This window comes from Felis catus, chromosome B3 (assembly GCF_018350175.1).
Source record: "Felis catus isolate Fca126 chromosome B3, F.catus_Fca126_mat1.0, whole genome shotgun sequence".
In the NCBI taxonomy this organism is placed as follows: Eukaryota; Metazoa; Chordata; class Mammalia; order Carnivora; family Felidae; genus Felis; species Felis catus.
In genome coordinates this window covers 43,542,082-43,567,950 of record NC_058373.1, presented here as the reverse complement: position 1 = coordinate 43,567,950, position 25,869 = coordinate 43,542,082, and the positions used below count along the sequence as shown (strand labels likewise).

At 44.8% G+C, this 25,869-nt stretch overlaps 1 protein-coding gene across 1 annotated transcript in view; it reads right to left on the bottom strand.

The window, feature by feature from the left end:
• RORA (RAR related orphan receptor A) overlaps positions 1-14,143 on the bottom strand; it is a 718,773-nt gene extending 704,630 nt beyond the window's left edge. Inside the window, exon 1 of the mRNA XM_023255280.2 lies at positions 13,890-14,143. Within this exon, the coding sequence (XP_023111048.1) occupies positions 13,890-14,055 (166 nt within the window). The 5' untranslated portion in view covers positions 14,056-14,143. The remainder of the gene's footprint in view (positions 1-13,889) is intronic.
• Between the last annotated feature and the right edge of the window lie 11,726 nt (positions 14,144-25,869).

Sequence of the window (25,869 nt, the reverse complement as noted above, 5' to 3'; positions counted from 1 at the left end):
TGGACTTTCTAATTTCCATGTCCCACTGGGAGCAACCACACTGGATGCTGCCTTCCCAGATCCTGTTTCTGCTCTAGGGTTGGCTTATGACTTAAGGCATAAAAATATGCCTCTACCTTTCTGCTGTGGAGGAAGTTCTTTGGCCAATGCCCTTCCTTGGGAGATCAATGACAGAAAATAAAATGACCCTAGTTCCTGGGCCTTAATGTTTCTTCCCCTACCTGAGAAATATCAATAAATAGAGATTCTCAGACACCATAATAAGAACCAAACGGTTGCAAAAAATACACAAAGCTTTGTTTTCAAACCCTGTCCTTGATACCATTATTGACTTGGCCTGCCATAACAGACACCTCTCCCCATGCAAGCTAGCCAACTTGTTAAAAGGCAACAGAAGGCAAACATTTCTAGGCCACAGTCACCCTGTATTTTCTTGATCACCCTGACAGTCATAACATATGCATGTGCCTGTGTATATGTGTATATGGATGCATGTGCATGTGTGTGTAAATACGTACATATACAAAATATGTGTATTTTATATAGACACGTAAGTATGTTATACATACATTATAAATACATAAAAACTTGTTCACTGAACAATGGCTTATTTTCACTGACTGTTCATTATTATAGGATCAGGGCTTCTCAGCTACAGCTTGTCTCTTAAAAACCAGCTACTCTACGTCTATGTATGTGTATCACCCACACTAGCACAATACAAATGAGACCAAATAGATGCTTAATTAATAGTGTAATTCACTTTACAACGGCATCATTACTACAGCATTACTCTATTTTCATTACTACTGCATATGAGAACTGGCTTCCAACATCTTTGAGTAAAGAAATAAAACACCCTAATCAGAGTGTCAATTAATTCTGTAAAAGTCACGTAGTGCATCCAAACAAAAACATTTTCACAGCCTCCGAGAAAGACAGGCTTCCACTCTTGGTCCTCTTCCTGTTCCCTGCTAATGCTTCTACCGGCTATACTTTGACCGATCCTAGTCCAATTACAAGTCAAAATCAATACCAGACCCTCAGCGAGTTTAATTGATTCTCTAAGAAAGGATATTATAATCCATCAGCACACCTTCACCTTACACTAATATTATTTTCCTGGGTTTACCCAATACCATTGTGGTCCCCATAACTACTCTTTCTCACACTGCTCTCTCTCATCAGTTCAACTGCTGTAACAGCAGAGCAATTTCAAGCAGGTTGTGAGTCTCTGAGAGTATTGCTTGCAAAGTGCATGTAAATTATCAGATTACATTACAAGTGAAAGACTCAGCAGTGGGTCACCGTGGTGGAGCATTAATGTAGAACAAGTTGAATGGAACCCTCGCAGACAGGCTTCTCCAACGTGATTTTTGGCAGGGAGGAGAAAGTGAGTAAAGGGGAAGGGAGGGCAAGGAATGATGACGGGTCGCTGAGAAATGAGGCGGGAGAGAGCTCCGGAGCATAGTGGGAAGGAGGGTGCTCCCACAGCCTCAATGTCTGGAGGGGGCAGCCAGCAGGACTGAACAAATAGTACGGACGGGGGAAGGGGACGGGCAAACATAGCCCTCTTCTGGTTCACTGGAAGGTGTGGGGTGTAAGCTCCGGAAGCCCAAGTGGCTGACAGGGTTGAGCTTAAGCGATTCGTCCTCACAAGAATCCAGCCCATGGTAGTTGAGCTGAGCGACTGGGGCAGATCCAGTCAGGAAAAGGAGGAAAAGGCTTTAGATGTCTTCAGATGCCCTTGCTTGTTTCATAGAGCAACCACGCGGAACCAGGGAGAAACGCTCTAAGGAAAGGGAGCCGAAGACCTTGAGGAGGAGACAGGCGAGAGGGGGCAAGCGGACCCCCTGTTTCTGTATGTGCCCATCATCACCACCATCACTAGAGTTACACTTGATGTGCACCGGGCATCCTGGCAGGTGCCACGCATGCATGATCACAGGTGATCCTCAACCACCTCGGGAAGCCAGCATCATAAACATCTCTAGGTTTTAGGTGATAAAAGAAACAGACTGAGCGGTGAATTCACTTACCTAACGTCACACAGCCAGCACCCAGCACACCCGGGCCTCTGGCCCAGGTCTGTCTCACTCCCAGCAGGGAGCATGTAACAGCCATGCACGCTTGTTTCCCGACACGTCCAACCTTCCTTCATCTGCGTTGCTCAAGACTGGAGCAGGCCTGAACCTGCTACTGAGGGGAGGACTGGCGGATCCGAGAGAGAAAGAAATGGGACAAACAAGGGCAGCTGGGTCCAAACCCAAGGCCCAGCTGGAAATATAAGCAAATAGAAGCTACGCTGGCAGAGTTGGGAAATGTAGAGCTGAATCTACTGAAAAAGTGACCAGTTTGGCAGGGCAATGTCAAAGGGGTTCGCTGCACAGTTAATGAGCACTTCCTCTGTTGCAAAGCATGGTGCAGGGGTAAAATAATAAACCACGGTGCTGGTCTTCTTGGACAGACTAGACACCTACCCAGGAAATTCACACCGTAACACAGTATAAAGGAACCTGGCAAAGGAAGAGGTTGCGTGCTTACTGCGTGAGCAAGGCCCACATGACTCACTACTGTAGAAGGCAGGGGTCACGAGAACTGCAGGAGGGAGAGGGTGAGTCTTACCTCACAGCCTTATCTGAAAATGACTGCAGACTTTCAAGAAGCCAAGAGAGATTGGGACGTGAGATGGGAGACTGGGCTGGGAAGAAGAAGAGGGGAAGGGTCAAAGCACGTATGAGGAACTGGCTGAAAAAGGCAAAGTCTAAGACACTCATAGCAGAGAATCATCAGAAGTGACCCAAACCATGGGCTTCACTGAGAGATGCCACCACCAGAACATAAAATCCCAGAAGGCAGGGATCTGACCTCTCCGGTTTGCTGCTTTCTTCCAGAGCCTAGCACAGTGCCTGGCATAAGCAAGGGGCTCAGAAAACAGTTGCTGAATCAAAGAATGCCACCCTCGTGCCTGGACACAGTGACAACAAACCCGAGCAAAGGGGATCCCAGAATTTACATTCTAAGCCAGCCTAGGCAGATGCATGTCTAAATGCAACAGGGTATTGGGGGCACCTGGGTGGCTCAGTCAGTTGAGTGTCCGACTTCAGCTCAGGTCATGAACTCACAGCTCATGGGTTCAAGCCTCGTGTCAGGCTCTGTGCTGACCGCTTGCTCAGAGCCTGGAGCCTGCTTCCGATTCTGTGTCTCCTTCTCTCTCTGCCCCTCCCCCACTCACGCTTTGTCTCACTCTTTCTCAAAAATAAATAAATCTAAAAAAATTTTTTTTAATTTTAAATGTAACAGGGTATTAATGAACATGTGCTAAAAGTGGCATAAAGATACCATATGATTACAAATAATAAGTATTTACATTATTTTCCCTCCCCCACCTCCTCCCTGAAATCATGAGGAACACCTGGAGTCCAACATCAGTTACTGTGGAAACAGTCCATCCCTCACACCCTCCCTCCTACTGCCAGGCCACCGGCTCATACCCAGGACAGGGTTTTTAAAACTGTAAGAGGCAGCCCATAAATAGATCACGAAACCAATTTGGTGGCTTGAGATTTGTATCTTGCCTGTAAATAATAGAGCAAAAATAACAGCACATCGTAGGTAAAGGATAAATATTTTATGTGAAAACTTTACTGCACCCATGTGCCGTGTGTGTGTGTGTGTGTGTGTGTGTGTGTGTGTGTTGTCTGTACTGGCTCACAATGTAGTATGTTTCTCGCATTGGAGGTCACGGTATAAGCACTTAAAAGACAGTGTCCTAGAGGGGCAAGAAATTCCACTATCTGACACTTTTTTTCACATTCAAGCTGAACGACCCTTGTCTTCCTGACGTTCCTGGCTGAATGTGACCATCAAAGGTACTACTCTTTGGGCCAGTAAACTTGGCCTATCCTGAAACACCCAGAAATTCTGTATAACATACTAAGCTCAGAATCAGTCCCTTCAAAGTACCCCCAGTTTCACAACACACAATCTTTTTTTGAGAAAAAAAAAAGTAAGATTTATTTTTTTCTAGTTACAAAAGTAATACATGTGTAACACAGGAAAGTCAGAAATACAGAAGAGCACAGAGAAAAAAAAAAAAACTAACACCAGAGGTAATCAATCCAGAAATAACCATCTTATCATTTCATTATCAAGGTGTAGATGGGTCCATATTAATACACACACACACACACACACACACACACACACATACACACACACACACGGTAATTCCTTACAAAAATGATGACATTCTGTGTATACTACTATGAAAGTTACTACTCTTCACTAATAAGTGACTGACATTTTCCCGTCAAAAGCTATTTTTCTACTACAACATGATTTTTCCTGGCTATATAGCATTCCATTGGCAGACTTGCTTCTGAGCATCTGTATAAATCCTCTGCCTCGAGGAAAGAGGGCAGCGGCTGAGAGACGCCTCCCCGTGGCCAGCTCCAGCTAGCGTAACCGCCCACGCAGGCGCTAATGACAAGATATTCCCCTCCATGGCCTCTATTTTACTTCCTACTGAATCAGAGCATGGAGCCACAGGCAGCAAGGTCACTGTGCTTTAGAATGGTCTTATTGGACACAGCCACAAGTTCACAAGCTCATTTGTATATAATATAAATGCCTAGTGGGATTTAAAAAAAAAAATAACAATTACTGATAATGTTCTATTATTGATGTAGAACCCACATGGCGCACACTGACTTTCATACGTGTCAACTATCTCGTGCTGGGTTAACTTGTGTACACATTGTAATATCCTCAGGGGGCTTTCCTAGGAGGGCAGGAGCTTGGTTTTGTACATTCCTGGAATTTCTGAGCATCCTGGCACAGCATCCACGTGGAAGGAACACTGGGTGTGGAAGCAGAAGACCTGTACTCTTCTCACAGCCTTACTATTTACTAGGAACGGAACTTCGGGCACATTATTACACCTCTGTGAGCGTCAGTTTAAACCAGGAGGGCCAGGGTACATGATTCATAAGGTCCCTTCTGTCTCTAACAGGCTTTGGGCTAACAGAACATGACCAGCGACAACACCATGAGTGAGCACCACATACCCAGCACACACCCTCACAGCTCAAGGTTAGAACACGAGCTTTAGGACTTCCCAGAGGCAATCAGTGTAGTTATCAGTTCTACTACGGATTCTTTGTAGGGCCTCAAGAAATTTTAGTCCCTCACTAATCTTCAACCCTCATCCTTCACGCTGTGAAATTTTACATCTTCTGGGTTAACAGCCTGGTCTATGGAAATTGTCTGGGTTCCCACTTTCTGCATAAATGCACTCAACAGAAATGGGCCATGAGTGCCAGAAATGGTAAAAATACAGCTCACAATTTCACACTTGTCATCATCAGTCAACTAACAGGATCACTACAAGAAGCATCATTTTTGATTATCAAAGTATTTCATTTGCCTTTGCTTTCCAATGCTTCATTACCTGGACAATTGAGAGTTACGGGCAGTTCATCCTCCCAGATGCCCTGTCCTTTCAGATATAACATCCCCATCCCACACACTTCCTGGGAGTACACGCTGTGTCGTTACCATGGCCTTCTTACCATCCACTGGCTTTATGACCTTATGGTGCAAATGAAAAGCAATGCAGTTTATCGAAGAGGTTTTAGACTTGCTAAATATACCCTTGTTTCTTCTGTGATTGGTATGTTGGAAATCCATTCACTTCTACACAGTCAGTCTTCCCCAGGACCGGCATCGATCACATGGGATGAGATAAGCTCTCTGCTTCTGGAAGGGGAGAATCACATCTGGTTGGCTTTTCTCCGTCATTGTCCATTTCTTCAGGTTTCTTTAAAACTAATTGGAAGAGTCAATAAACATGTCCGCCAATTCCCTTAACACACTAGGAAGAAGACCATCATGCCCTTCAGACCTGTTCTTGTTCTGTTTTTCCAGGTATTCCCTTACCTGCCTTTGTCAATTGGCATTCTCGACAAGTTCGTCATAACTTCTCAAAGTGTCAACTTTTCCTCTTTTCATTGCCCTTGTTAAAGATAATTTAAAATTAGAAAGTCACATTCCCAGCCATTTCAGAGTCAATGCTAATTTCATTTTCTTTTGCACAGAAGTCTCCTTTCCCTCCAGAGATTCCTTTCTTCATTCACTGCCCCCACTCCCCAGCCCCAAACAGACACTCTACATCCCTGTACACAGTGCTCCGTTCCCCTGCTGCACCCTCCTTATCTCTCCCCCCAAAATACTTCACCCAGTGAAACACACTTTAGCTTGTGGGTTCTCCTTCCTTCACTCCACTTCAGAGAGAAATGTCTGTGTCTGGAGAGTGTAAAGTCACCTTCAGGAAAGAGGCATACAGTTGGCTGTCAATTAATCAGGATAAGACAGAAAAAATTACATCGTGTGCAGCTTTCTTCTCAGTACATGCATTTATGCTTTGGGGATCAAGAGGATTTCTCCCACACAACCTCAAATTCCGATTTATGCCTTTTGTTGGGCTAACGAATTCTCTACCTAGCAGCACGGCAGTTAATAGTCTGGATTACTTAAAACAGTGATTACCATACCTCCTCATAAATTCAAGTGTTGGTCCCTCAGTTTTTCCCCCCGTTTATCCTCGGTAGCATTCTTTGCTCACAAAGTATGTTCAGAAATCTTATATTCTCTAATTGTTAGTCCCGCATCTAGTTTGACATATAGATTTTAAGCCAGTTTACTTTCCCCCATTAAGCACAGACCCAAACGTCACCATTCCTGTCACGTATACAATTCCATCAAGTTTCGGAGTGTCATTTATACACAATTTTATTTCTTCTTACTTCTTTCACACACGCCTACCACTTACGTACAGCAACTTCACTACATTCATATTTCATAAACTTCATCAGTATTCAGCCAAATCCTCCCCCGAAGTAAGCTAGGTATTTTTAACAAGGCGCTGCCTCTTTCACAGGCTTGAGGATCCTGTACTAAGTGGCACCCTTCCTTGTGCCCCAGAAGAGTTTCATCTATCGTCGTCTGTTCATGGACGGAGGGACTTCCTGATTATTTCAGAAAAAAAAAAAAAAAAACTTTAAGATAGTTCACAATCAAAACTCAAATGCCCAAATAACACTGCTAGAGAGGATGCGAGGCTGGGAGATCATGAGGCTCCTAAACCCCGCAAGCATTCCTACTCAGTTCCAGCCTCTGACTGAGCTTCAGGAAAAACAGCACCTCCAGCACCTTCAAGGGGGTGGGAAACCTGCACTCTCAACTGGCGGTGGCCACCGCGGAGGGCTCTGCAGCTGGCCACCAGCGCCTCGGTTCTGCGCACAAGACAATCACCAGGAGGCCACAGGGCCAAGCCACTGTCAATGTGCCACGGCACATAATGTGATAAGACAGTCTGTAATGGTGACATGTCAACAGAGGCCATAAACATCTGTCAGGAAAGCAAACAAAACAAAACAGTTCTTCCACCAACACAAGGGAATTGTTACCTGTAATTCTTTTTAACCTCAGCATGTAAAAGTGGGAGCAAAAAGCCAAGCCACGAGCTGTGGCACACGTATTCCTCATCGTGCCCCCTCCCCCTCTTCCGAGGCCTTCTCGAGACAATCTCCTTGAGGTCCTTACTCCAAAAACAAAATAATAATAATTGGGCTGTCACAGAAGAGCACCATGACTCCTAAAAAGAATCTGCAATGTTGAGACATCAAAGATACCAGAAGATAACCGCGGACTATCATTAAGTCAGGTGGGGCGGCCCTGAGAAAGTCAGCCTCTGATGGCATGGTCCTGGGGAGGCTTTCCATACTGGCCTGGTGAACAAAGGCCCAAACTTTAAAGGAGAATCTCCTTTAGGGGAATTTAAATGTTCTTTATTGATATTCTTGAAAGTCTTCTCTCAAACCCAGAATTTCCTAGCTTTTAAGATTTATTAGACACCCCTCAGTATATCTAAGGAAGACGCAAAATTAGCTGATATTTCTATCCACCATTATTACACGGGGGAGAAGTTATATAATGCTACGGTAATATATTACATAACTTATTTGTAAATACAACAGTCTTCTTAAATATCTGAGAATGACTTTACATCCTCTATAACTGTAGGGAAAGAATTAGGGCTCTAGATTCAGGGTGCAATTTTCCTAGAAAGTAAAAACCTCAATTAACCAGAATTAACTAATTAAAGGGAATTTTCGTGTTGGTCCTTGCAAGTTAGAGAACAAAAACGGCAAATAACAAAACATACTGATATCGAGGACTTAATGGAAAAAGAAAACAATTTTCACACCGGGATCATGGCAGATTTAGTCCAATCTCTGGCACTGTCTCCATTCACAGTTCTATAATGTACAATCAGAATTCATCCTCAGAACAGTGACCCTGTGGCACTGTAAGATCCTCAAACCTCAAAGAAAGATTCAATTACATTCCCAATGTTCTTTCCGGGGTAGGAAAGGGGACCAGCACATTTAAAAAGCATATTCAACAAGAAAAAGACAGAAAAGATTTCTGGTTAATCTACCGTTAGCCAGAAAAACGAATTCATTAGTAATGCCTTGGTACCCTTATAGAAAAATAGAAATATCATGATTTACTGTATATTAATCAACACTTGAACACTGATTATCTGGAGAATTTTTTTTAAAGCACTAATTCAAAATGATTCACTTTTATTTCTCTTAACATACAGTTTAGTAAGATGAATGAAAAACTGAACAGCTCATTTCCAAACCAACACTTCCCATTATGAATCTCACACACACACACAATCCCCCCACACCCCAAAAAGCCAGAACACTACTTTAAAAATGACAGAAGGGAGAACAGAGCGGGGAGGGAGGGAGGGACAGAGACCGTTCGTAGAAGTTCTCAACAAGGATGACAGTCTTCATATTCAGATAGTCTTCATATTCAAACTATGGTATTCCACATTCTAAGTTAATGTTCACTCTGGAACCGGAAGGCCTTTCAAAGCAGACTCTTGTCGCTCTAGAAGAATCTATCACTAATCTGGGATGACTGGTCAGGAATCTCCTTGAGGGAGCAGACAATGTCTACCTCAGAGTTCCTGAACAATGGCTCATGGAAGACAAAGCGGGTGAGCAGAACGTTATATCACATGGAGAGAGCTGGATTTTCTAGAAAACGTAGTCTTTTGCACACAGGGCAGTCACATCATTATTTCTTCCCAGACACGTGAAATGTAGTTATGTATTTCGCTTCTCTAGACACGTAAGTACAAATATAACCTAAGAAGCACAATCCATCAAGTAGACTAAGAAGATGAGGGCACAGAGAAGAGCACACTCTTAAGAATTTTCAGAGACATCCAACCCAGTCTGCACTTCAAACATCACACCACAACATCCTGGAGGCAAAAATGGGAGAATGTAGAGAAATAACGCTCATCTTAAGTCAGACGTGACAAAAGTGTGGCCCCAGGATCAGAACCCATGGGCTTGTCTCACTCGCATTCCAAAAGTTAGCTCTGGACAGGGGTCAGTTCACTTCCAAAAGAAATTCAGCCGTCACCAAAAATCCTCAGAACATTTCACCTGGAGGTACAACTACAACAATGAATATTCTCACACCTCCCTACATCCCACTTAGGAACCTGGTGTGGAACTAGGCGTGTACCGCCTGTCACCTCTGCTGCCTTGAAAACACCAGCTGAAGGGTCTCATAGTTAGGGAGCTTCCATGCAGGCTCCATATTTCAGCTTTGGAAAGGGAGACATGTTCTACAGCCAAGGCTTCTCATCATGCCGGTAGGTTCTGGAAAATTCCAAAAGGTGACTAACATAAAATGAGTCTGCTACAAAAGTTTTTAGCCATTCAGGATGTGACTTTGGGATTAATAATACAATTCTTTTTAAGAAATAAGGGGGGGAGCAACAAAAAAGGTTATCACAACTATCACCAAATGCATTTTCTAAAATTATTCCATTGCATTTTTTAAGGCTCTAATTATAAATGTTTTTTATGAGCAATTTACCGGAAAATTAAAGTCCCTTAGTTTAAAAAAATAATTATCCCATCCCTCCGGCAAAGGATTTTATCCCAGCCAGTAGCTCTTTCAAACTATGGGGCATCATTTATTTGCTCACGGTGGAGAGCCGGGACCATGTCAGAAAACCTGATCTGCGAATCAATCTCCAGATAGGGCTCTAAATTGCCAGGCAAGAAGGGCACCTCCCAGAAAGTGAATCAGCCAAGACTGAAAGCGGGGTGTGGAGGTGAAGCACTTGGGTTATGCGGTTCTAGAAGTCCTCAGGGCTACAAATAAACTACAGGCCTTGTTAACTGATTTTACGTCAATCTAAACTGAGTTTCCAGGGGGTTCAATCTCAACCCAACTGAGCTTTTCAGTGTTAATCCCATCTTCTGGTTTCGATTTTTCCCTCAGGTTGGCCTGCCCTAAAAGCCTTCAACCTACTGCACGAGTGTTCCGAACCAACCGCGTGCCACACAGCCCTGTGAGGATAACTTTAGGGAAGTACAATGTGTAAGCTTCTGGCACGCATATAATAATGAGATTCTGGAAAAGGGTTTTTAACAACAGTTATGTCACAATGCTTATGGCTCCCTGAAGTCTCTGAAAGCCTTGTTAAATTAAAGATTCGCTGTGTTTTTTTCCGCCTCATTCTTACTTCCCCTGTTGTCTCTTGCCTTTCTTTTTTCCCTTTCATTGTGCTGTGAAGATGGTACTGAATGACACCAGCCATCATTAATACCACCTAGAAAACAGGACAGTTTCAGTACAAGTGCTAAGGATCTCTGCTGGTTTTAAGGACTGGGGGAGGTCCGAATTTCAGATTACAAAGTCATGCATCCGATTTTGGCAGCTCAGGCACTTAAGGATACGCAGTCCGTTCACACGGGGATTCCCAGGAGCGTGGCATTCAGCAACAGCTTCAAGTGCACCTAAGTCATGTCTCATGAGGTCACCTCAATGTCGTGCGAATCCAGACCACAGTTTCTGTGGACTGCACAACATCGACTGGCTGGAAGCTAACCCTGCTACCTCTCTGGAAAGCATCTCCCAAATCCAAAAGCTTCCCACTTCACCCAATGCCAAGAACTCCATTCAATCCTCCCTGAGGTTGAAAACGCTAATTATAAGGTGATGATGTTTGCTTTTCCTTTTGAGTTGTGTGCCTTTATGTTTTAAGTATTAAAAAGGCGTAATCACCTAGTGTATAGGTTAATTTCTCTCCGATATTGTAATTTATGCAACATTAATACTGGATGCCAGCTCCAATTTTCTTGCTGCTTACACTCTGGGAGCCGGCTTGCATATTCTGCCAACTCCATTACATCATCTGAAAACCCAAACATTTCCCATTTTCAAATCACTCTCCTCTACCAGGCATACTTACACATTCTCTCTTTTTCTCCCTAGGTCACACACACAAAGACTGGTATCCCTGAGGAGCAGACACTACATCTGAGGTTAAAGTCTGCAAATGCACATAATTTCTGGAAGCTATTACTACTGCTGTGTTAGCTAAAGGATGCCTCCATCTCTGACCTTCCTTTTTCCATTCAGACTGTTATATAACCTAGTGCCTGCGTGCAGGATGTGAGTTGAGTGTTTGGGCCTTACCTCTTCTCCCTCCCCCTAGTAAATCCTGGGAGGGATGGACTAGGGGATGGTTCAAAGAAGAGTGAGGGGAAGGGGTGATCCTCTATGGGGCAAGGGGATAAAGGTCAACAGGTCAGCTGTGCAAGATGCATCCCACCCCTACTTTTTCCCTCTCCCCTTTTTGCTATGCCTGGGGTCTGGTGGTACTGAATGCCCAGCGTTATATAATTTGCAAGAACAGCAAGTTACAGATTTGTTAGTCAGTTCTGCAGCCTGTCACCCTGGTCTCTTGCAAGAACACCTTCTGGCAAGAATGACACCTGAAGATGCTAATAACACACGGAAGGGGGGAGGTTAACACAGAAGGGGGTGGCAGCACAAACCAGAAATTAGTGTGGCTTCGTATATACTATGTTCCGCCCCCCCCTCCCCGCTTTAAAAAAAAAAAAAAACTCAGAAACACATGAAGGGGATTTTCTCCAGTGTTTCTGATTAACCCTGTTACATAACCCGCTCGCATTCCAAATCCACCGTCTCAGGGTCTAAATATACTCTTTGCAGCCAAAAGCTCTCCACACACAAACTCACCAAGCTGGCGGCAGGACCCGGCCCCCAGCCCTGATCCCCCTCCCTTTACCCCCGGCCCTCGATCCACCCCCCCCCCCTCCGCTCAAACCGCGGTTCAGCGTGTTCACTCCTCGGAAATCGCCTTTAATTAAATGTTTTTCGTGTGTGTCATCCTGATGGCTTTTACTGTACTCGAATTCCGTGAATGGGAAAGCGCCCGGACAGGGGGTGTGGCTAAGGTGGGGGGGGGGGTGAATACTGTAAAACAGCCAGCACATGATCAGCCATATTCCTACCTCCAACTATAACATCGAGAGGAAGGGAGCGGCTCCCGGGCCCCCACTCGCCTCTCCCCAGCCCTCCCCAGTCGCCGCCAGAAGCCGAATGGCAAGAGGAGGGGGCGCGCTGGGCCAGTGCCCAAGCCTGGGCTGGAGATCCTCCCGATCCCCAGCCCCGGGCTGCTCGAGCGAGCCCGCTTCCTCCGGAGTGACAGGCGTGATTTATACATTATTTACAACAGTAATTAAAGCCGTAGCTTCCTCCGGTTCTTTGCAAACTCCAGGCGCAATCAAATAAATAATCCCCCACCCCCAAGAACCCCCCCCACACACACACACATCAGGTTCCCACACCTTTAAGAAAGAGAGTTAGCTTTCCCGAACACTCGACTTTTAACTAGAAAAAAGCAAAGAGGGGGCAATGGAGTCCCCCCCCACACCGCACATACTCTCCAAAATGAAGTGTAAAAATTGCTCAGGGTAGGTGTGGGGGGGGGGGGACATCTCTCGCACTATCCAACCAGCATTCAAGTCTCGCTGACCATTCCCAGGTTCTTACAGAAACGCTTGAACCTCGGAGAGGGAAGGATTCCCAGGGCAGAAATAAGTTTGGGTGCATTTCGATCTTTCTGTTTCTGCTTGTTTGCTTTTGCAGACGCTCACTCCGAATGCGCGTGGAGCGTCCCACACCACCACCGCCCTCCGCGCGCTGGCGTGCACACGCCCCCCGCCAGCCTGGGCGCTGGGTTGCGAACCCGGGGTCTGCAAACTTGCGTATCTCCCCTAGCCGCGCCCGCCAAACAACTTGGCGAACACCTCGCGCGCCCGCACCCCCCTTCCTCCAGCCCTTCCTCCAAATCCCAAACCCACCGCCGTGGTCCAGAGAAGGTGCCCACGTCGCCCCCAGATCCAGAAGCGCCCCCTCTCCACCCTCGGGGCTTCCCAGGTCGCTCACTCCTCCCGCACCCCCTCAGCTCTGCGGGGGGCTGAAAACACACCCCGTCTGGGGCAGCCGGGGCCAAAACTGTCAAGAGGAGAAAAGGTAACGCCGGAGGAGGGTGGCCATAAACGGATTTTTTTCTTCCTTCTTAAAAGGACACTGCCGCTTTAAAAGTTTCTTTCCCGGGCCCCCACTCTCCGGTTCTCCGTATTTTGGGGGAGCGTATTTAATTTGGGCTACGCATCTTTCCTCCTCTTTGCAGAAAAATCAAAGCCTGGGGGTGAGCCCGCCGGCTGTCAACCCTCCTGCCGCCTCCCCCGCCCCCCTCTCCTCCTGCAACCCGAGAACGGGCTGCAAAAGTTTGCAACATTTCTGGGGGGCGGAGGGGGGAGGGGAGGGGGGCTCTCCGGGCTCGGGGCGCCGCTGCAGGCTCGCGCGCGGCCCCGGACCCCGCGCTCCGGGCGCCCGCTCCCGGCCGGCCCCCGCTCCGCTCCCGGGCTCCCGCCGCCCCCTCCTCAGCCCCTCTCGCAGCCTCCTACCTCTGCTGGTGCTGGAATAGCTCTGTCTGCGCACCGGGGCGGGCGGCTCGCTCTTGCGGGCGGATTCCTGGTTCAGCGGGGTCTCCCTGGCGCCGGCGGCCGCGTCCGCGCCGCTGCTGCCCGGCTCGCTGGCGGCGGGGTCGGGGGCTGCCGGAGCTGACTCCATGTTTTTTCCCAATGTAGAGATCGCTGGAGATGGCGAGCTCCGAGACTCCCTCTATCTTCTGTTTTCAGAGCAACTCTATGGTACCAAAAAAAAAAAAAAAGGGGGGGGGGGAGAAAGAGACCAGGGAGAGCAGGAGAGAGAGAGCAGGCGGCGGCGGCGGGCGAGCGAGAGCGCGAGGGAGCGCGCGGAGTGTGTCTGGGTGGACGTAAGTGTGCGCCCGAGAGGGGTTGGGAGGCGGGTCTGGCCACAGGCAGCGCTAGCGAGAGCTTCTCCAGCCGGCCCCCACACCCACATTCCCCACCCTCCAGACCCCAGACCGAGAGCCACCGACTGGCTGCCAATTTTGGGAGGCGGGGGGTGGGGGGGGGGAAGAGGGGGCCAGGAGGGGAAAGGCTCCCTTGCCCCGATCCTCCCCTTTCCCCAGCCCAGGGACAGAAATTAAGATCCGCGAGATGATTCCGTGCCTACTTCTGAGACTCTCTCGGGAACACAACTCGTCCCCATCTGCAGCCAACCTGAGAAGAGACAAATGATTCCACGTTGGGGAATCACAGGTAGCTTCCTGCCAGCCCACCCCAGGACTGAGGAGAAACTAAAAAGGAATTCGACCTGGGATGACACCCCAAGGAAGGAGGAGGAATGGGGGGGGGGGTGGCGAACGTGGCACTTATTACTTCGGGATGGGACGTCCAGTGGGTTTCCAGTCTTGGTTTCATACATTGGTGTCTAAAACAGATTTTGAGTCCAGAATCGCCGTGGACAGCCAATTTCTGGTGTGGTTGAAAGAGGTGGCTTTCAGCTCCTTTGCTGTTTCCTCTGAGAAGGATCCAGAAACCACTTGGCAGGGTAGTTTCTACTGAAGAAAACTTTGGCTTGTTTGGTTGATGACTATCTAAGCTGATTCAAATAGGCCACACCGCATCTAGTTCCGTGTGGCCGCTAATTGCCAATTCCCACTGGTAATTTTGCTATTAAACATACAGTCTCGGCCATAAAAGATATACTGGAGAGACATAAATAATATCTGGATGATAAAATTCAGATAATTAACGGTTGCTAGTAAGTCTCATCATCATTCTACACCTCCCTTCCATTGAAACACATCCATCACATAGTAGGTGTTTAATGAAATCCACAGAAAGTAGAGAACTGCATCAATATTACCTTGACCTCAACTTCTATATGAAGGAACAATACAAATTGGATAAGTAGAAAACATTCAGGTGGTAATAGCCTGGCTTCTCTGCCTCAGTACTCAATCTACCATTTCCTTTTGCATGTGGAGACAGTGATGGAATCATTACTTTTTTTTTTAAGGTATTTATTTATTTATTTACTGAGAGAGAGAAAGCGTGAGCAGGGGAGGGGCATAGAGAGGAGAGAGCAGCTCCAAAGGCAGGCTCCACAGTGCCGGCACTAGCCCCATGCAGGGCTCAAACTCCCCGAACCCAGAAAGGTGAGATCATGACCTGAGCAGATATCAGACGCTTAACAGACTGAGCCACCCAGGCGCCTGAAATCAGTACATTTTTAACACACACACACACACACACACACACACACACACACACACACACCCACACACCTTCCTTTCAGAAAGCTCACAAATTTTAACAATACAAAATATTATTATATACCAGAAGGTGGCATAAATATGTGTATTTAGGGGGTTGGGATGGGAAAGAGAAGTAGGGAACATTTTGCTTTTGCTACCTTCCTGGTTTGGAAAAATGTTTTTTTAAAAATAAGGGGGGGGGGGGAACCTAGTTAGATAATAGCTTAAGAAAAACCTCCATGTGCCAAACTTCACACATGGTTTGTGTTACTGTTACTGATCTTGGTCTGATTTCAGATACACAGTGCTATTTGCCATGGTCTGTGTGCTAATCAGCAAAACGTGTGGTCCACTCTTCGGAGCGATGTAAATGAGATGTGAACGGTTCTGATACCTTAATCCAGTCTCTGCAAGGATCCCTGGCTTTAGCCTGTCTGTTGGCGCCTACTAACAGAGCCACGATTGTGTTCTCCATCCGAAATCAGATGCGTGGGTTTCCCCATACATCAAAGCACAGATTTCCAGAACAGCCTTCACACCATTTACAACTGGTTAGCCTGTTAATAATGTTCTTGATGCAATTGACCTAGCATGTCACTCTTGACTTTTCTGAGTAAACAGATATATCAAAGTGCACAGTTTAATAAATAAGCAAGTTCCTCTGGGGAAGTGAATATCTCAAAATACATTCACTGCCCCATATTTATTTTAAAATATTTTTTAAAAAACCTTTTCATCTTAAATTTCACGAATAATTCTATTGGGGATACAAGTGGCTCAAAAATTATCCCTGGCTGCTTTTTAGGTACCAGTAGCAACTCATTAACATTTTTCTGGTTAAGTCTATTCCCCCGAGTCTTCAAATGGTTCCTTTGCTGTTCCCCTTTGTCTAAGCTGGTATTTGTTCACCCTGGAAAGACCTTCCTGAAAATGGCCCTAGTGACCTTAGTCAATTAAGATAGAATCCATATTCCCTTCAGTGGTAAATTCCAGCTCTAAAAAGCCATTCCTCCTAACTCTCTCAAACAATTACTGCTTCTGCAATTTAAAACAATTGGGACCGAAAGTGCTTTCCCCAAGGGAAAAATAAAAGTGAGTTAGATACATTCCTCAACTGTCAATCATTGTTACTAAAGTGTAAATTACCCGGATTGGGGAAGCATTTGAAACCTGAAAAGCACAGTGATTAGGTTTGTATTTTTTTCCTTCCCTCCTGCCCCTCACCTGCCTACTAATTAAGGCTTTCCAATTTTTCAAATATTTGGAAAGATAGAAGCCTTCCTTAAACTCCGCTCATTGACAAAGGGCAATAGTGTTTGCTTAAAAATGGTTATTTCACTTTGCACTACTGAGATCTCTGACAGACTCAGAAATGGCTTAGAAAGCCCCTGCTTTGTAGAAGAGATAAGCCTAAATGCATTTTTTGCAGACTCTTCTCTCCCTCCCCAGATTGACCAGAACTCTCCCTACCTCCTTGCCAATCCCAGACTCCCCTCTTTACGGTAACACTAGTTTGGGTTTTCTTATTCCAGGATAGTTACTGGGAACCTCAGAGTTAGCTTTGACTCCTCTCTCTCACCACTGCCCCTACCTAGCTCTCCACATCTTAACACACCTGCCAAGTGCTTTAAATTCCACCTCCGTGACTTCTGCCCTTCCCTTTCTACAACGAGTGGTCCAGTTCCACACATTTTTGCTCACCTAAACCATTACAATATGCTTCCAAGTAACTGGCCTTTGGTCTTCTAACCATTCTAATCCATCCCAGATAACATTGCCAAGTTAATTACCCTGAACTACAGCTCTGATTTCCCACCATGTCACTCCCCTGCTTTTAAGACTTTAATGGCTCCCCATTGCCTATCCAATTAATTACTAACTAGTCTACACGGTATTCAAGGCTCTACCTCACTTATCTCTGCACTCCTGCACCAGGGATGGCACATCGATCTCCTTTTATGAAGGAATTCCTGAGGTTGGTTGGAAAGGTGTGGGCTGTGATTAATGAATGCTGTCTCCCATGGGTGGAGGATTGGGAGTGTGACACTCGTGTGGAGTTTGCCAAACTGCCTTACGTCCTTTACATAATCCCTCACAATCCATGTGTAATCCTCAGACCACACCACCATGTGCTGCTTCCTACGCTTCCTCCTGCTTGTAGTGCCAGAGACAGGGACAGTTAGTTGCCTATGCGTCTTCTCCCGAAATGCTTTGCTTGCCGTTCTCTGTTTACTGAAACCCTACCTTTCTTTCAAGGTCCATTCTAAAAGGCAGCTCTTCTGTGAAACTTTCTCTGATTTACCCCAAACCAAATATTTGAACTGTCTTGGTACTGTTGACCCTTGAACAACGCAGGGGTTAGGGGCACTGACCCACCGTGCAGTCGAAAATCCACGTATAACTTCTGACTCCCCCGAAACTTCACTAATAGCTTACTGTTGACTGGAAGCCTTACTTATAGCATAAACAGTCAACACTTATTTTGTATGTTATATGTTTTATATAATGTGTTCTTAAAGTAAGCCAGAGAACAGAAAATGTTGGTAAGAAAATCATAACGAAGAGAAAATACGTTTATAATATTGTACCGTATCAAAAAAAAATCCTCAGATAAGTGGACCCGTGCTGTTGAAACCCGTGTTGTTCAAGGGTTGACTATACTTTGCACCCCTCTTAAAGGCATTCAACATACTTTATCTACTTTGTGTTGTCCTTGGTTGAACATTTGCCTTACCCTTCCTGGTGAAAGATAGGTTCCTTGAAAACAGGCGCTCTGCCCTTGCACATAGTAGGCACGCATTAGAGTTAGTGGATTTGGGGAATGGAATTAATAAACTAATCATAATATGGCATGTCCACACAGTGTTCCATGACACAACAAGAATGAAAACCTAAGCATTTCAACTTTCAATCACTTGAAATAAGCCTTTCCTTCCTGGATAAAAGATTAGTTGACATGTATGGGCTGTTAAAATTTATATATGCAAAAAAGTTCACAGTTATTTTCTTTGCATTTTGTGGAGAGGGAGAGCAGGAAAATTATGGAAATATATAGTAGAATATCCTTGGGAGAGGGGAACTTTCTACAACATGCCTAAGAACAAAGAAGACAGAAAATTAAAACTGAGTGCCCGGACAACAAGTTTCTTTTCTTTCAAAAAAACATCAAGAAGCCGAAGCTGGACTCTATGCTGAAAATAGAAGAAACACAAATGAAAATGTAGCACTGCTTTTGGGTATGGGAGGGGCTCCATCCTGCTGCAAGGCTTGAAGGTTTGTACACGGGGCAACCCCAGCCACTTAAGTCCAGGGTAGGAAGGGCCGACTGTTCACATCGGAGAAGGAAGCATATAAAACTGAAGTCCTCACAGGTAGGAACAGGAGAGACAGGCTTGCCAGATGCTAGGAAATAAGGAAGATCAAGGGACCCAGCATCCACTCTGGATGATCCACTGTAACTCTCTTCCCATTTTGTGAAAGAGGAAACTAAAATGCAGAGAAATGCCTTGCTTAAGACCACCCAGTTAATCTGTTCCCTGACCTGGTAGAGTCAGAGCATGAATTCAAGACCCAGCTCTGCCATGAAGAAGCAGTGGGTTGATAGTAAGTCACTAATCTTTCTAGGTCTGTTTCCTTTTCTATGTATGAGGGTTGTTAGGAGGGTTAGATGAGATGATCCTTCTAGAATGCTTGCCACTCAAAAGTTTGCTATTATTCTTAATCATCTTGTAGGAGTTTTTGCTTTTTTTAATTTTTAATGTTTATTTATTTTTGAGACAGAGACAGAGAGTGAGCGGGGGGGAGGGGGAGGGGGAACAGAGAGAGATGGAGACAAAATCCGAAGCAGGCTCCAGGCTCTGAGCCGTCAGCACAGAGCCTGACTAGGGGCTTGGACCCATGAACCAGGAGATCACGACCTGAGCCGAAGTCAGATGCTTAACTGACTGAGACACCCAGGCACCCCTCATCATATAGGATTTAATAAAATACTATATAAAGTTGGGGCACTTGGGTGCTCAGGCAGTTGAGTGTCTGACTTTGGCTCAGGTCATGATCTCACATTTTGTGAGTTCAAGCCCCACGTCAGGCTCACTGCTGTCAGTGCAGGGCCCACTTCAAATCCTCTGTCCCCCTCTCGCTGCCCCTCCCCCACTTGCGCTCTCTCAAAAACAAAAACAAAATACTGTAAAAAGCTGAACTGTCCAGTACAGTAACCACTAGCTACATGTGGCAATATATTGAGTACTTGAAATGTGGCTAATCCAAACTGAAATATATGATAAATGTTAAAACCCGCATTACATCTCAAAGGCGGCACACAAAAATGTAATGTCTCACTAATAATTTTGTATTGATTGCATGGTGAAACGATAATAGTTTGCCTGTACTATTCAATAAAATATACTATTAAAATTAATTTCACCTCTTTTATCTTTAAAAAGTCTGGCTACTGAAAATATAAAATTAGTATATGCTTTACATTATACACTTATTGGATAATGCTAATATGGAACATATATGGCACATAGGTAAGTATCATGGTGCTTTAGAGTAATCATTAGAGTTCAACTGGGGAACCACTGGGTCAAGAGTCAAATGACATCTATCTTGTCATTTTACAAAATCTTAATTGTGCTCCTATTATTTTCAGGGCATTGAGCTAGATTCTAAGGAAAATACAGATAAAACTATTATGTCTTACAGTGAAGGTAAGAAGTGCACACCAAAACTAAGGGGCATTCATTCCGTGATGAGGCTTCAACTGCCCTAGGGATCAGCATGCAAGTTACTAAAGATCTTTCTAAGGGAATAGAACACGAGGGGCTCTGCCCTGGGCAGCTAATGTTCACTTTGTTACCTTTTGACCTAACAAACCAAGTATGTGGACTTCAATAAGCACAAGACGTTTGACAACATGCAAATGCCAAGGAACTTACCGAACAGGTCTCCTGTAGCCCCATGTTTCCAACCAGAAACACCCAAGTTTCACCTGGACGACTGAGGTGATATGCTGGGTCCTTCACAGAACCGTCATGATCCTACTGACATTGAGCTCACAAATATTTTTGGCTGGCTTTGAAAAACATAAGGGTCGGGGCACCTGGGTGGCTCAGTCGGTTAAGCGTCCGACTTCAGCCAGGTCACGATCTCACGGTCCGTGAGTTCGAGCCCCGCGTCAGTCTCTGGGCTGATGGCTCGGAGCCTGGAGACTGTTTCAGATTCTGTGTCTCCCTCTCTCTCGGCCCCTCCCCCATTCATGCTGTCTCTCTCTGTCTCAAAAATAAATAAACGTTAAAAAAAATTTAAAAAAAAAAAAAAGAGGGGCGCCTGGGTGGCGCAGTCGGTTGAGCGTCCGACTTCAGCCAGGTCACGATCTCGTGGTCCGTGAGTTCGAGCCCCGCATCGGGCTCTGGGCTGATGGCTCAGAGCCTGGAGCCTGTTTCCGATTCTGTGTCTCCCTCTCTCTCTCTGCCCCTCCCCCGTTCGTGCTCTGTCTCTCTCTGTCCCAAAAATAAATAAACGTTGAAAAAAAAAATTAAAAAAAAAAAAAAAGAAAAACATAAGGGTAAAGAAGTCCAGATTGGAAGCTCCTTGAAGGCAGGGACCCTGTCTCACTTGTTCACCTGCGCAAGCACTGTGTCCAACACACGATAAATGCAATTTTCGTCAACTGAATTAGTGAATGGATGAGGTATGGTTGGGGAAAAAAAGGAAACTGACTACGTCAACAAATAAAGGAGTACAGTTTACTTACTAGTCACGTTCTCTTGTCTCCTAGTTATTTTATAGATTAGATTCCTCCACGTTGCCATAAAACAATTCACTCTACTTCTTTAAAGTTCCATCTTCGCGTCTATAGAATGGACATGATGACTTTTTTTTTTTTAACTACTTAACTTACACGAGAGTTGATGAAGTTCAGATAATATAGATGAAAGTGACTTGGAAATGCTAAGAGGAGTATTCCTAACAGATCAGTATTTGACAACAGTCCCATATGATTGCTACTAGCCACATGTAGCTATGGAACACGTGAGATATGGCTAATGTGATTAACAAACTGGATTTTTTTCCTTTTAAATAGACTTTATTTTTTTTTTAAAGGTTTATTTATTTATTTTGGGGAGTGCAGAGAGAAAGAGAGGAATGGAGAGAATCTCAAGCAGGCTCCTCGCCATCAGTGCAGAGCACGATGCAGGGCTTGATCCCACAAATGGTGAAGTCGTGACCTGAGCTGAAATCAAGAGTCGGACACTTCACCAACTGAGCCACCCAGGCACCCCAACTTTACCTTTCTAGAGCAGTTTTAGGTTCAGCAAAATTGAACAGGAAGTACGGAGATTTGCCATATACTTCTTGCCCCACACATTCACTGCCTCGCCCTCTACAACATTCCCCACCAGAGTGGTACATTTGTTACAAGTGATGAACCTACACTGACACACCGTTGTCACCCAAAGTCTGCAGTTTACATGAAGGTTTGCTCTTGGTGTTGCAGATTCTTCAGGTTTTGATAAATGTATAATGACATATATCCACCATTGTAATGTCATACAGAGGAGTTTCACTGCCCTAAAAATACTCTGTGCTCCTCCTATTCATCCGTCCCTAACCTCTAGCAACTGCTGATCCTTTTACTGTCTCCATAGTTTTGCCTTTTCCCGAATGTCAAACAGAAGGCAGCCTTTTTAGGTGGGCTTCTTTCACTTAGTAATACACATGTGAGTTTCCTCCAAGTGGTTTCATAACTTAAGAGCAGATTTCTTCTTAGCACAATATAATATTCCACTGCCTGCAGTTTATCTGTTCACCAGTTGAAGGACACCTTGGTTGTTCTCAAGTTCTGCAATTATGAATACATCTGCTCTGAACACCCATGTGTAGGTTTTTGTGTGGACATAGGTTTTCACTTCCTTTGGGTAAATACCAAGGAGCCCAATAGCTGGATTATATGGTAAGAGTATGTTGAGTTTTGTAGGAAACTACCAAACTCCCTCTCAAAGTGGCTGCACCATTTTGCATTCCCCCAGCAGTGAATGAGGGTTCTCTGTGTCCCCCATCCTCACCAGCATTTGGTGGTGCTGGTGTTTTGAATTTTGGCCATTCCAATAGGTATACAGTAGTATCTTATTGTTGTTTTAACTTACATTTCCCTAATACCTGATGTGGAGCACCTTTTCCTATGCTTATTTGCCATCTGTATATCTTCTTGAGTGCGGTGTCTGTTCAGGTCTTTTGCCCATTTTTTCCATTGGGTTTTTTGTTTTCTGATTGTTGATTTTGAAGTGTTATTTTTATACTTTGGATAACAGTTCTTTATCAGATGTGGCTTTTGCGAATCTTTCCTTCCAGTCTGTGGCTTGTCTTCTCATTCTCTTGACACTGTCTTTTGCAGAGCAGAAATTTTTAATTTTAATGAAGTCCAGCTTATCAATTATTTCTTTCATGGAGAGGGCCTGTGATGTTGTATCTAAAAACTCATTGCAGTGCTGAAAGCCCTCTAGATTTCCTCTTGTTACCTTTTAAGAGTTTGATAGTTTTGTGTTATACATTTAGGTATATGACCCATTGTGAGTTAATTTTTGTGAAAGGTTGTAAGGTCTGTGTCTAGGTTCATTTTTTTCCATGTAAATGTCCAATCGTTCCAGCACCTTTTATTGAAAAGATTATCTTCTCTCCATTGTATTGCCTTTGCTCCTTTGTTAAGGATCAATTGACTGTATTTATGTGGCTCTATTTCTGGGCTCTCTATTCTGTTCCATTGATCTATTTGTCTACTCTTCTGCCAATACCACACTGTCCTGATTACTGTAGCTTGGAAGTGGATTTTGAATTCTATTTAACTTCAATTAACTGAAACGACCACATGTAGCTAGTGGCTATTATACTGAAGGTGCAGACTTTTCATTTCAAGTTTAATCTTTTGAACCTTCCAAGACACCCTCATGTAGATATTCACTCTTAGATTTGATTCTGTAAATGTTTATTTTGCATCTTCTAGGGATGATGCTGTAAGATTCTAAGATGAATTATTTTCTTTTTTTATTTTTTTTAATGTTTGTTTATTTCTGAGAGAGAGGGAGAGAGCAAGCAGAGGAGGGGCAAAGAGAGAGGGAGACACAGAAACCAAAGCGGGCTCCAGCTTCTAAGCTGTCACCACAGAGCCTGACGCGGGGCTCAAACCCATGAACCGTGAGATCATGACCTGAGCCAAAGTTGGACGTTTAGCCAGTTAACTGACTGAGCCACACAGGCACCCCTAAGATGAATTCTAAGAGGTAGATTATACATCGTCTGTGAGGAACTGAGGCAAGCCGATCAGCACCTATACTTTAGATATTAAGTGTTGAATGCCTTAGGACAGGTTCAGATAAAGTTCTAGAACTTCAGAAGGAGGAGCCAATGTTGGAGAAATCAAGGAAAGCTTCCTTGGAAAGAAGGTATTTCATGAGATGTTTTTCCTGGAGTCAGGGCTGAAGATAAACTTTTGGGAAGGGGTTATGGGAGTAGATAAGCTATTTGCAAAAAAAAAAAAGATGAGGTCCCGAGGTCCCTGATTCCATTTATGTCCCTCAGGTGGCCATGTCCTTAGTGTGGTATGCAGACATCAGAAATCCCTCCACTGAGAAAGAACATAAGAATCTTTTCTGTGCAAGGCAGTGTCCCGGAGAGAAGACATATCACACATACACCCTTTTCATTCTAGTCTAGTGGTTCTCAAAGTGTGGTCCTCAGATCATTAGCACTAGCCTCACCTGGGAACTTGTTCGAAATACAAAACCTCTGGTCTCGCACGTAGTCAGAGTCTCTGGAGATTTGGTCCAGCAATGTGTGTTATAACCAGCCTTCCTTGGGATTCTGATGCAAACTCAAGTTGAGGACCCCTATCATAACACAGGCCCACCTGATTTATAAACGCACATATATGAACAACTATGAATCCTAAAGGAGGGCTCTTCTTATGAGAGAAACAAACCCATGCCCCGTGTGCCTAAGTTGACCTATGATTCCAGGACAACCACAGGATTCCCCGCCCCAAGTAATGAAAGTCACCATAACTGAGTCTATACCTGTCTGGTTATTTGGGTGGGAGTTACAGAGAGAGTGTTTTTCTGTTCTTCCACAAAAACATGGATAGAGTTTAAATTTAAAAATTAAAAATAAGAAAAAAGTAAAAGTAAAAAAAAATTGCTGTCCAACTAGCCTGGGGCACTGATGAGTCAGAATGCCAGTTCTGCCCTGGTGAAGATAGATATTTAGATGGAAAGCCTGTGTGAAACTAAGAAATCAGCAGGAAATATTTTCTGCTTAATAGATCAGAAGGGTGACAAAGACATTAGCACTGTTCCAAAATGCTCCATCATAGTAGATATTATGGCTCAAACTTTCCTTTAGAAATAGTTCTACGTTGACCCTCTCTCTCATGCCAGAAGAAATGTAGTTGGCTCCAAAATGTATTGGTCTTCTCACTAATTATTTTCTGTATTTTACGGATCTCAGTTACTGATTATACATAGGCTGCATAACAAATCATCCCAAAATTCAGTGGCTTACAGCAACAAGCATTTCTCATTTTTATGTCTGTAAGCAAGCTAGGGTTCAGCTGGCCTTGGCTGTGGTGGCTGACTGGATTTGGGTCTGCTCCGTGTATCTCTCATTCTTCTCAGGACAATGGTTGACTGAGGCCTGCTCTGCTTATGGCCAAAGGCAGGTGGCGCACAAGAGAGCAAGCCCATCAACAAAGCACAGGTCAAGCCTCTGCACCTATTGCATGAGTTAACATCCCATTGGCCAAAACAAGTCACGTGATCATATCCAAACTCAAGGCATGGGGAAGCACCTCTGCCCACCAAGAGAGTAGCTCAGGGATATCAAGGAGTGAACAATGGAGGCCAATAAGACAGTCGTGGGGGTAGCAGTTTCTCAAGCTTGGCTGCCCATTGTAATCACAAGATAGTTGTTTATTTTTATTTTTATTTTTTTTAAAGTACAGATGCCTGGGTCCCACCCCCAGAGATTCTGGTTTAATTGGTTTAGGGTATGCGCCAGGTTGGGAGTAGGGAAAGCCCTCCAGGTGATTCTAATGAGCCTCCACGTCTGAGAACCACTGGTGTTAAACCAAATGCTATTGATCAAACAAAAAATTTTGACCACTGCTTTGGGGAGGTCCTTTTCCTGTTCATTTTGGGAACTCCCTATCTTTTAAGACCTTTTCCAGTTAAAGCACATTACTGTGTCAGATACAATTTCTGTTCCCT